The 12815-nt window shown below is 41.0% G+C and overlaps 2 protein-coding genes across 2 annotated transcripts in view; one reads left to right on the forward strand and one right to left on the reverse strand.

Annotated features, from left to right (window-relative positions):
• The window catches only part of LOC149316829 (thrombomodulin-like), a 902913-nt gene that overhangs the window by 172962 nt on the left and 717136 nt on the right, over positions 1 to 12815 (reverse strand). The window lies entirely within an intron of this gene.
• Positions 1 to 12815, forward strand: part of XRN2 (5'-3' exoribonuclease 2) — a 98219-nt gene that overhangs the window by 40839 nt on the left and 44565 nt on the right. Inside the window, exons 16-17 of the mRNA XM_089516363.1 lie at positions 948 to 1066; positions 10178 to 10313. Coding sequence (XP_089372489.1) covers positions 948 to 1066; positions 10178 to 10313 — 255 coding nt within the window. The remainder of the gene's footprint in view (positions 1 to 947; positions 1067 to 10177; positions 10314 to 12815) is intronic.

The following is a 12815-nucleotide window of genomic DNA, read 5'->3' on the forward strand; positions in this document are numbered from 1 at the left end:
CACCTCAACGTCGACACGCTCCATCTCATGGAATGGAGGATTCTGCCCTGACTGACCTCTCGGTCCCGGTCCAGAAGGTTATTTTGGCTTCTCACAAGCCTTCCACTCAGCATTCTTATGCTCTCAAATGGGCTAAATTTTTGACTTTTTTAACCAAGGAAGGACTTTCTCCCAAAGAAGTCACTATTCCCATTGTTCTGGACTTCCTCAATTCTCTGTCAGACTCTGGCTTCTCCATCTCCTCCCTGAGATGCTACTTCGCTGCCATCTGTGCCCACTACCAGTTTTCAGGCTGCCTGTCTTTGTTGACCCTCTGGTAAAAAAGTTTTTCAAAGGCTTCGCCAACTTGAGACCGCCTTCCATGGCCCCAGCTTGGGACCTCTAACTTGTCTTGGCAGCCTTGTCTGCCTCTCCCTTTGAACCTCTTGCTTTCTGTGACCTCAGGCTCCTCACCTTTTTGGTCACCCTGACCTTAGCACGCCGAGCCAGTGAAATCTGTGCATTCCATGCTGACTCTCCTTACTTGAAATTTTTCAAAGACAAGGTCCCTTGATGTCTGGTGAGCTCTGGCCTACTACCTCGACAGGACTTTGTCCTCTTGGCATTCTCCCAGACTCTTTGTCTACTACTCAACTCCAGACTGGGGAGAAATATTGTCCCTCTTCATCTGAACTCAGTCCCACATCACAATCTGCTTTTAAATGCCCTGTCAGTTTTAAGAGCAACTTGTTACATGGCAAAATGAGTTGTGTTTTAGAGAGCCCCAGGGCCCCTATGGTACATCAAACTGGTTAGTCAATGGAACTAGTTTCTTTTGGATTACAACCTCTGTAGCTAAATCAGTTTGATAGGTATTTTCACTTCTGCATGACAAAGCTATTAATTTTAATTTTGTAAATGTAATCGGACCTTTTCCCTAACTCTCTGCCCAATAACTGCATCCCTAGACTCCTTCAGCATCTCCTAATACGAGCTTCACATCTGATGGTACACCATCCCCAGCAGGCGGAATTAAACGAAAAGCAGAAGACAGTGACAGTGAACCTGAGCCTGAAGATAATGTCAGGTGACACATTTGGTACTTTGTTAGCACATTGTCAAAAGGATGTTGCCTCATTAATACTATTTACCCTATATCTGCAGCACCTTTTAATGCTTTTCCATGATCTTTTTATCCATCAATAATTAATGCTGAGGGTTGGGATGCTCTGTAAATTCCAGTGAGATGTGCAGACTATAGCTGTTAAATTTAAGTGCCTCTATTAGTATGCATGCAGGTTTTCATCCTAAAAGCTACTACTCCCTTTGAGACTCAGCACCAGCTTGGCTAGAGCTTCAGTATTCAGCTCATTCTCTGTGTGCAGAATGTCGTTGTTCTATGGTATAAATGAAACTGTTTAACTCTTAAAGATCTACAACCAAATCCCTTTACTTAGACCTTTGTTTATATCTTTTGGTGAGTTCCTTCTGATTACTGGCAATGAATGAATAAGCTTTGCATGCACAAGGCTCCAGCACATACAGGTAACAACATCTTACACTGCACAGCCACGAAAGCCCTGTGCCAAAGGCAAAAGTATTAACTGAGAAGAAGACACTGGGCACAGCCAACCAGTGGTGTGGATCTATGTAAGACAGGTTAATAAGCTCATACAGTGGGCCCTTACCTTACGCGGGGGATCTGTTCTGGACCCCTTCCCCCTGCGTAAGGCAAAAAGCACGTATGCTCGAGCCCCATTGGATATAGTGGGGTTAGTGACTGTGCGCGCACACCATGGGGGCACACACCATTCCCCTTTTTGCCAGGCGGCTTCAGTGTAAGCTGAAAGCCGCCTATGAGCCTGCATATGGTGCGGGCTCACTGTATTTCCTTTCCTTACTTGAATCCAAATTAGCCAAAATTTTCTGGTCACCACTTCCAGCAACTTCTCCTGTAGAATCATAGAGTTGCAAGAGACCTCAAAGGTCATGAAGTCCAACTTCCTGCCATGCAGGAATACGGAATCAAAGCACCTCTGACAGATGGACATCTATACATTCATGTAAAAACTCTCTTAAAGGGAGAGATTTTTCAGAGGAGCTGTAGGTCATAGGTGAGATTAGTGGATTGTTCTTAGCTTGCATGTTGGGAAAGAAAGTTTGTCAAAGGCAAAATCTGTTTTACTATACATATTTCACTATCAGGTTGAATGCTCATTAAATGAGAGGTCGAAATAGGATACCAGGCAATCAGAGAAATGACTGAGGACATGGATGTCATCTAATGGTCAATACAGTAATCAAGTAAATTACATAATTGGAAGCAAGAGCAGCTTCATTCTCTGTGCAAAAACAAGATCAGGAGCAGATAGTGAAACTGACTGTCAACTGCTCATATCAAAAATTAGAGCAAAACTAAAGAAATACACTTAATCAGTCATTGTATCAAATACAACATCAGTAAAATTCCTCTACAATTTAAAGACCATATAAAGAACAAATTTGCACTACTAAGCCTAATTGACAGGGAACCAAAAGATGTGGATTGAAACCATGGATGTTGTCAGGGAGGAATCACAAATACACACACTATCTGTAGCCAGAAACAAAGAAAAGCCTAATTGGGTAACAGATGAAACTCTCCAAGCAATGAAGCACATATGAGAAGCAAAAACAAAAGCTGATAGAAACAAGTTCAGAATTCTGAATGCCACAGTTCAGTGTCTTGTGTGTAGGGACAAAGAGATTTATTTGAATAACCAGTGCAAAGAAACAGGAAAAGATAACAAAAGGACAGAAAAAGACATCTTTTCCGTAAGTTCCAAGAAATTAAGGGGAAATTCATATCATGAGTAAGGACACTATGGGGCTTGACAGACTGCCCCGAAGGGGTGGTGAGACGCCACCCCTTTCCTAGCTGGATCGGGGCCACGGCAACCTCACACCACAGCCCTGATCCAGCCTTTTGAGGGTGCAAAAAGGAGCCATAAAAAGCAGGTCCTTTTTGCACCTTCAAAAGGACACTAAAGCTGTGGCTGCACGGCTATATGGTGCTCTTTTGGTGCTGCATCGTATGGACGCAGCGCTGGAGGAGCATCATGATGCCACATGCCATGTGGGGCAGCGTGCGCCGTCATGGCGCCCTGGGTGTGATGCCCCGGCTCTGCCTCCAGGGCCTATGTCACCAAGTAGGGAGCATATTATATGATCAGGACAAAGTAAAAAGATGATGGAAGCAATACACTGAAGAATTGTATACAAGGAATGAAATAATAACAGATCCCTTAAAGCAGTGATGGCGAACCTTTTAAGGTCTGTGTGCTGGGGTGAGGCTTCTGCCCCCAGGATGGGGGCCACATGCCAGCGGGCAGGGCCTCCTCCCCCAGAGGCGGGGTTTCAGCTCTCCAGAGGTGGGGCTTCCAGGGCGGGACTTCTCCCCCACCCTTTCCCCGGCCTCCAGCTGTTTCTGAGAGAGAGCTACAAGCCGGGGAAGGTGCAGGAGGGGGGCTGATGGGCGCGTGTAGTCGCTCTTCCTCCTGCTGCCCTTGCTCTGGCCTCCACCTGTCTCTGAGAGACAGCTGGGGGTCAGGAAGGGCCCGTGGGGGGATGAAGGAGCCGTTCTTCAACCCCCAGGCCATTCCTGACCCACTCCTGTCTCCAGGCTGTTCCTGACCCACAACCGTCTCTCCTGAGGCAGCTATAAGTCAGGAAGGGCCTGTGGGAGGCAGAGAAGTTGGCACGCAGCTGTTCCTCAGCGCCCCCCCCCCGGGCTGTTCCTGACCCACAGCTGTCTCTCCGGAGGCAGCTGTGGGTCAGGAAAGGCCCGGGGGGGGGGGCGCGGAGAAGTTGACACGTGTCTGGTCCTCCTCCCCACAGACCTTTCACAGCCCCCAGCTGTCTCTCTGGAGACAGCTGGAGGCCGGGAAACGTGTCTGGGGAGGAGCAGCTGGTGTGCGCCAGTTGCTCCTCCTTCCCCTGCCCTTTTCCCGGACTCTGTCTCTGAGAGGCAGCCAAAGGCTGGGAGGAGGAGCCACAGGCACACGCCTCTGGCTTCTTCTCCCCATCACCACTTCCTGGAGGCCAGGAAAAGGCAGAGAGAAGAAGGAACTGGCACATGCATGCCTGTTCCTCCTTGTCCCTGGCTCGTGCCCGGCAAAATGATGTTGCCTGCCACTCATGGCACGCATCCCATAGGTTCGCCATCATGGCCTTAAAGCAAGAACCATTTGACGATTAACCCACAATATTAGAAAGTCAAGAGAAAGAGGCCCTTGGAAGAAATAAATCACCAGGTACCCATAGTATACAAATAGAGTTGTTTCATCCTGTAGAAAAAGAATCGGTTCCAATTCTAACAAAAATAATCTGCCAACAAATATGTTAAATAGAACAGTGACACAGAGATTGAAAACACTCAAAAAATATTCCACTCTCAAGAACTGAAACTACAATCCCCAAGAACTACAGTCCCCACCAGGGACTGTAATAGCCCTCAGAGTATTGCCCCGTCTCCCAAATAAGCAAGGTGGTGCTCAGATGTCACATGAAAGACTTTTACCATACATGGAGCAAGAAATGCCAGATGTCCAAGCTGCGTTCAAAAAAGGAAGTTGCAATGACACTTATATTGCAAATGTTTGTTGAATAGTGGAATGCTCCAAAGTAGTTCAGAAGAAAATCAGTGTATGCTTTATAAATTAGAGAAAAGTTTTTGACTGTGCAGACAAAGAAATTATTATTAGCTCTAAAAAAAAATGGGAGTGCACAACATCTGATTGTCCTGTTCTGTCATTTATAATCAAGACAAGAGGACACTGTCATGACACAATATGGAGATACAGAATGAAAACAGACCCCAAAAACTACTCGCCAATTTCATTATTGATCATCAATTATTTTAAAAACATCATTAATACTGGCAAAAAAACTAAAAAAGATACTACCAAACTGGATACATGAAGACCAAAGCAGCTTCTTACTTAAAAGATTATTAAGCGAAAATATAAGATGTTGCATGGTGCACCCTTGTCATGCGCAGGAGCACAAGGGGCGGTGCATCCCAATTAGATTTTTTTACGCGGGGGGGGGTCCGGAATGGATCCCCCACGTAAAAAAGGGGCGCACTGTATTACAGAATACCACAAGAAACATTATCACCTTTACTTTTTCTCTTAATTTTTAAAAACCTTAATAGGAAGATTAGAAAAGATTGTAATATACAAGGCATTAACATTGAAGGTTACCGTTTTAAAGTGAGAGTTTTTGCAGATGATTTTGTAATTTCACTAAAAGATCCCCTGTGTAGTATCAAAAGATTAATAGAGGTACTGAAAGAGTATGGAGAATATATTGGATTTAAGATAAAGAGAAAACGAGAAAGAAAATATGAGAAAGGAAGAGTTAGAATTAACCAGGAAGACAAATTTTAAGATTGACAAGAAGGTGAAGTACCTGGGTATATTAGAGAGAGAGTGTGTAAGTTCAGAGTTATTTGCAAACAACTGTTAAGAAAATTTGGATTGACATTAAGAATGAATTACAGAATTGGAATAAATTAATCTTTCTTTATTAGATAGAAGTTTGGAAATCAAAATGATTGTTTCACCCAAAATGATATTGTTATTTCAAACCATTTCAATATTAACAAATGATTTACCCTTTAAACAAAGCAAAAAGATATCTCGATTTTAGTATGGACAAGGAAAAGACCTGAGTATGTTAGAAAATTATACAAGATCCTAAAGAAAGGAGGATTTGGAATGCCAGATTTAAAACTATATTATCAAGCTACTGTGGCCATTTTGCTTGGCTTGAAATATTGGATAACTTCTTTTGAAAAATAGAAGACTGTTATAATTAGAGGGATTTGATTTAGAATTTGGCTAGCATACCTATCTTTGCTATAATGAAGCCAAGCTGAACAAAGAATAACGATCACTTTATAAGAAGGTCCCTGTTGCAAGTTTAGATAAAATATAAACCTGGATTATGTGCTGAGTAACGTTTGTGGACTTTACCTCATTAAGTTTTTTATAAAAGGTTAAAATTTTGGAAGGTAGTTAGATAATTTATAAATGTTTGTTAATATTTCAAGAAAATAATTATAGAATGAAAACAAGGGACAAATTAATGCAGAGGAATTTACACGTCAATGCTTTCTACACAGACAATTTTTCAAAAGGTTTAAAATGGATATGGAATTAGACGTACAGTACACCCGCGCCATGCACAGACGTGTTTTATGCAGCTTCCAGCATACGCAAAAGCCACTTGGGAAGGGAAATAATGGCTTGTGTGTCTGTGGTGCATGCACGCCCCTCCGCCACATGCACGCACCCCATTATTTCCTATGGGGCTCGAGCATAGGCAGATTTTCCCTTACGCGTAAGGAGAGAGCCCACTGTAATTGAAACAAAAACTGATCTTGAAATTCTGTTATATTCTGAAAACATAATTCCAACACAAGAAGAATGACTATTGAAGTTATACAGACTGGCGGAAATGGACAAACTTATGACTTTGATTAAGGAAAGAGCACTGAAACTTCAAGAAAAACGAACTGTTTAGTCATATTTTCAAGAGAACTATGGGGGACTTTATGCGTGATAGGTTCAGAAGACTAGAGGAAAATTATTTATGTATGGTAATGTAATATATGTTATATTTATTGTTTATATTATATTTGTTTCATGTACAGAAGAAAAATAAGCACGTAATATATAATAATAATAATAATAATAATAATAATAATAATAATAGGTTTTATTTATATACCGCCCAATCACTGGGAATCCGAGCGGTTTACAATAGAGGGGATAACAGACAGTTCCCTGCCCACAGGCTTACAATCTAAAAGACACGACACAAAAGGAGAAGGGAATGGTGAGGGGGGAGGGAATCAGGTCCAGCATTCTTCTCTCCCTCTGAGTCCTGGACCAAGGCAGATAGACCGGAGGGAGGGCTCTTCTTCTTCAGGCTAGCCCCTGATGGAACTGGGCCAGCCTACTCTCTCCCTCAGAGGCCGAAAGATGACAGTTAGGGAGGGAGTAATATATGTATTTATAATAATATATAGTACATGTAGTATATATTAGATCATAAATAGCGGAAGGACAAGGAATTGTTTATCAAGAAAAATAAGTAACAGAACAAATGGAACCAACATCTGAAGGGTAGAAAGTTAATAATGGTAAAGTTAATACAGTCAGCCCACGCCGTACAAGGGCTTCCCTTATGCGGCTTTCAGAATGGTGTACATGCTTGTGGCGTGTGCTCCATTGTTTTCAATGGGGCGCATGAATACTCAGGTTTCCCTTTATTCATTGGGGGGCGGGAACGGAGCCCCGTATAAGGGAAGGACTGACTGTAATGGTAAATTTTGTTTTATATGTCAAAATCAGTATGTTGAGATGATGTTTCTTTTTTTAAAAACCGTTTTATAAATTTAATAATTTTAAAATAAAATAAAATAAATACAGTAGGCCCTTGGCATCCGCTGGGTTTGGTTCCAGGACACGCCCCCCCCCCCCCCCCAATAGATACCAAAATCCTTGAATGCTCAAGTCCCATTATATACAATGGCATAGTAAAATGGCATCTCTTACATGAAATGGCAAAATTAGGGTTTGCATTTGTGATATATAGATTGGAATATTTTCAAGCCATGGATGTTTGAATCTGTGGATGCAGAAGCTGTAGATATAGACTTCTGACAGTGTGTTTTATATCATGTGGAAACTAGGATAATACTCAAAGTAGGTGTTAAATTTCTCTGTATGGTGTGGGTGCTTCTGATTTTGATACCTACTGATATATCATTACACTTGAGGATCTTGTTTCATCATAGCTGCCATTCAAAGTGTTAAATCGTACTCTGATTTCTTGGCTACAGTTTCCATTTTGTTTAATGCATGAGCTTAATAACAAAATCTTTTTAACTATTTCTGTGTCTGCATTACCCACTTTAAAGCTATTTAAATAATCTGTGATCATTATTTTTGTTTTCTTAATGTTTATCTGTATTTGATAGTTATCCTAGGTCTTTGTTGTTTTGTACAAGTAATATGGTGCCATCTAAGTATCTTAAATTATTATGTTCCTTATTCCAATTTTCACACCTCCTTTGAGTCTTACCCTAGTTTCTACATGATATAGAGTAGAACATGTATTCAACCTCTGTATCCATGGATTCCGTATCTACAGATTCAAACATCCATAGCTTGAAAATGTTCAAATACACTCTCCCACCACATTTGCAGCTTTAACTTTTGCGGATTTGATTTTTCACAGATTTTATTAACATGTTCTATCTAGGAATATTTAGGTCCTCCAGTGCAACCCTGTGGTTAACTTTAACCAAAAGTCGCGCTGAAGGACCAAGAGATTCCCAGAGAGAACAATCCACTAAGAATTTTTAGCTCCTCCAGCGCAATTCTATGGTCAGTGTCTGGCAGATGTTGACTACAGAGTTGCGCTGGAAAACCTAGAAATTTGTAGAGAGGTGTTCCTTCATGTAAATACAGAGTGTTTTTGTTGTTTGCTGTTTTTTCACATTCATGGATGTCCTGCGCCCCTAACCCTAGCAAATGTGGAGGGATGAGTATATTTATTTCTTCTTCGTGGTCTCTGCGAATCATACAAATGGGTTTTACTGCACCTGCAGTGCAGTGATTCCAAAGAGCTAGTGAAGCGAGCGAAGTTCCTTCAAGCAGCTAGCGCGGCGGAAAAAAGGAACTGGGGAAAGAGCGGGAAGGCAGGGGCCTTATAACGGGTGGGCGGAGTTACCGCCAAAAAGTTTCTATATGTTGCAAAGTAAACTTTGCCCAGTGATTCCAGTAGGTTCCGAGCAGCACTGCGCAGGCGCAGTGAAACCCATTTGTATGTATTCGCAGATGACCACTCGAAGAAATACTGTTACAGGTAAGCAACCTGTCCATATCCCAAAAGAAAACCTTGATTTTGCCATTTTGTATAAGGGATGCCATTTTACTATGCCATTGTGTACAATGGGACTTGGAACGTGCACTGATTTTGGTTTCCATTGGGGAGGGGACAGGGTTTCTGGGACCAAATCCAGCAGATGCCAAGGGTCCACTGTATTTATTTAATTTTTAAAGTTATTATTTTTATAAAACTTTTTTTAACAAGAATCATCGCAACAATGTGAAACTCAGGCAGCCATGGGCAGCCTGGACAACCTATATCTCAAGCCTAAACTAATTTAGCAGTACATTCTGTGAAGTGCAAACATGTGCTGTTTAGAGGAAATAATAGAAGGTCAGGTTTTGCTTGTGACATTGACAGAAATTTCTGTGTATGGGTGTGAAAGCTAGAGACTGAAAAACACAACAAGAAGAAGATCAGAGTATTTGAAATGTGGTGCTGGAAAAGGTTTTTGTTTTTGTTTTTTATATTGTGGACTGCTAAAAAGACAAATCAATGGGTCCTAAAGCAAATCAAGGCTGAACTCTCAATAGAAGCGAGCATAACTATATACAGGCTGCCATACTTTTCATGCTACTCACTGGAAAACATAATTATGGACATTACAGGTAGATTGATTATATCAAGGAATCCACAGCCCTGAGTTTGCAAGACCTAAGCAGGGGAGTTGTAACTCCTGAAGGTCAGTCATTCATAGGATTGCAATAAGTTGGTGGCAAATAACAACAAAAATATGACAAGCAAAACCTGACCCTCTCTTATTTCCTTTAAAGAGCTCATGGTTGCAATTCATAGAATGGACGACCGAGTTAGTTTAGGCTTGAGAGATAGGTTGTCCAAGCTTCCCAATGTGGCTGAATGAGCTTCAAAGAAAAGCAAAGATTGCTAGCTAGTATCTAGAATGCTTGTTTGTATATGCCCCTACTTCAAGTGGGGATAGGTGGACTTTGTTTCCACCTCAAATGGTCCCAGAAGAAGATGTTTCTGAGGTTTCAAGAGGCTATAGTAGCAAGAAAAAGTTTGAAAGCTCAATTTTTGAAGGTATTGTATTGATTCATTATTTTTGCTAAAGAGTAGAAGGGAGAAGTTGTGAAGAAAATATTAGGCTAATTATCACTTAAGGTCTAGTGAGGTCAACCGAGCAACAGAATTTAAGTTCTTGTTACTTTTGTATTAAACTAATTTTTAAATGTAAATAGTGCATCCTATAAATTGACCTTATCTAAATATCAACAAAAATGGAATTGTTCTACAGGTTATGGGAAGCTGGCTGGAAACAGCGCTATTACAAGAACAAATTTGATGTTGATGTCTCTGATAAAAAATTTCGTCATAAAGTTGTGCAGTCTTATGTGGAAGGGCTTTGCTGGGTTCTCCGATATTATTACCAGGTATTTCTCTATTCATTTGGTTAGAATACATTTTTTTTAAAGATTGACCATGTGTTTTACCTGTAGTCAGTAATTCCAGTGAACATTGTTTGCTTGCCTGCCTTATGATTGAAGAAGGATCAAAGGTGCTGTAAAGAGGGGTTCAATATCTCTGTTGCCTAAAAGGCTGGCCCTGGCAATTGTACATGATTGATATATCTGATTTTGTAAAAGTAGTTTTGTACCCACCCACCCCCCTTAAGCAAAACATAGGCCACAAAATGGATTGAGATCAAGCCAAGGAAACTGTGACCCAAAACAGATGGGCTAAAAGGAGTGGCTTCTGGCCACTTTGGGGGTGTGAAGTTCAGATGACGCACGTCCCCGAAGCAGCCAGAAGCCTCTCCAAAGTTGCCAAAGGCAGCCCAAAGCCACTGGAAAAAGGAGTGGTAAAAAACTGCTGCTGCCAGTGGCCCACTTGGGACCACAGTGATGGCCCGCTTTGAGAGGGTGCTGTGCGATCACCATGGTCCTGGGTCAATCGTGGTCTTACCCCGTGTGAGTATGGAAAATAGGCATTAGTAATACAAAGTGCACAGATATGATTTTGGTCAAAACGTAAATTTTGGTTCAAATTAAAGTAGACCCACTTAATCAATGAGAACTTGGTAATCAACACTTTTGTAAGGTCTGTTTATTAATGTGTCTACTCTAGTTGTTAGACCATGTTAGGGGAAAGTGCAGCCTGTGGGCGGCATCCAGCCCCAAGGCCATTTCTGAGACACTGCCCCCACGTCATCCAAAATTTTCTCTTTCAGCAAAGAAATGACCCCTTCACCATGATTATTTTTTGTTGTTTTTGCTTTTGTGGGTGGAGGCCACTTCAGGACCAGTAGAGGCGTTTTGAAATAACAGAAAATTAAACAGAAGCCAATCCCAAGGGAAAGGCAGGGCATAAATCCAATTAATGAACTGACCTTATATACCAGTAAATATTAATAAAAATGGAATTGTATAATGTGGCATGTTGGATTTTTAAAAATTTTGATCCTTTAATGAAAATATGTTGTAACTATGTTTTAAGTGTTTTTAACTGTTCAACCATGTTTTAATATTATTATTATTATTATTATTATTATTATTATACTGATATTTAATTCTCTTTTAACTTTTGTAATCAGTGTTTTAACTGGTTATGTTTTTAAAACTATTGTAAGCCACTTTTGATCCCATTTTGAGAAACAAACAGAATATAAGTGCAATAAACAAACAAAACATTTGGCCACCTCCCAACCCAAATTCAGGAGACATGCAAGGCCCATGGTTTCCCCTTCCCCAAAATCGTGACAGTTGTCCACCTCTGAGTTAGGCCACAATTCTTTACTTTAACTGATAGACTTAGTAGAAAATAAATCTTGTAACAGCAGTGTAAATGAAGGTCAGCTATCACTCTCTGGAACTAGCCCAGTTCTGTTGTGGGAATTCTGAAACTTTAGGATTCACTATAGCCTCTAGAAATGAATGATGTCTAGACAAACGTTTATTGCATCCTATCATGGCATGGACTTTTGCTGAGGTGTTAGCTTCAGTTTAGACCAAAATCATTGCTCACTTTGAACTGATGTTTAGTTAAATTTTGTTTTTACTATTCATAAAATTAAATCTGATATCACTGGGGTTTTTTACAACTTGGAATGTTAATATGGAATGGGATACATTCTATAACTGGAATGAAGCATTATGGTCAATGATTCAGGTTTTCCAGGTGCTTCAGTTTTATTTTATTTTTGTTTATTTATTTATTTTAGTATATTTGCTACAAAAATCAACTCAAAGTCACAGTTTAAAAATAAAGGCAACAAAACAAATGAAGCCATTAAAGCATTAAAATAGCACTAATTAAAGTGAAGTAGAAGAGAAAACGCTTAGCAAAATATGACGGAATAAAACCATCTTAATTGTCCACTAAAAGGAAGATCCTGGCAGAACTCCTTATGGAGGCTGCTCAACAGTGGTGGGTGCTGATGAATAATAGCCGCAGTCAAAACCTTGCTAGGCCATATTCCCCAACAACTTAAATGTTTGCATGAGCTGCCCAACACAAAGAGCCCTGAAGTAATGTAATCAAGGTCATGAATATTTTGTTGGGCCAGCATGATGTAGTGGTTTGACCATTGGACTGTGACTGGAGACCAGGGTTCAAACCCCTTCTCAAAAAAGAAAAGCCATTATCAGCCACTTAGAAACCACATCCAAGGGGCAAAACAGACCGTCTGTAAAAGCCACAATCCGGGAGGCTTGGGAGCACAGCGTTTATATGTTGAACACTCCCACGCTGCCCGGAAGTTTAGCAGCCGCCCGGATGACAACTTCAAGAACACTGCAGTGTGGTTTTTACATGCCGCACATCACCACAACATCTGGAAGCTGGGTTTGGGCTGTAGTGGCGCAGGAAAAGCCGCTCTTTCCCTGGCTGAAAAAAGAGAGTATCTTTTCCGCTTCTTTTTCGGCTTGGGAAATAGC

Source organism: Sceloporus occidentalis, unplaced genomic scaffold (assembly GCF_023333645.1).
Source record: "Sceloporus occidentalis isolate IW3139 unplaced genomic scaffold, rSceOcc1.0.p SCAF_3, whole genome shotgun sequence".
Classification (NCBI taxonomy): domain Eukaryota; kingdom Metazoa; phylum Chordata; class Lepidosauria; order Squamata; family Phrynosomatidae; genus Sceloporus; species Sceloporus occidentalis.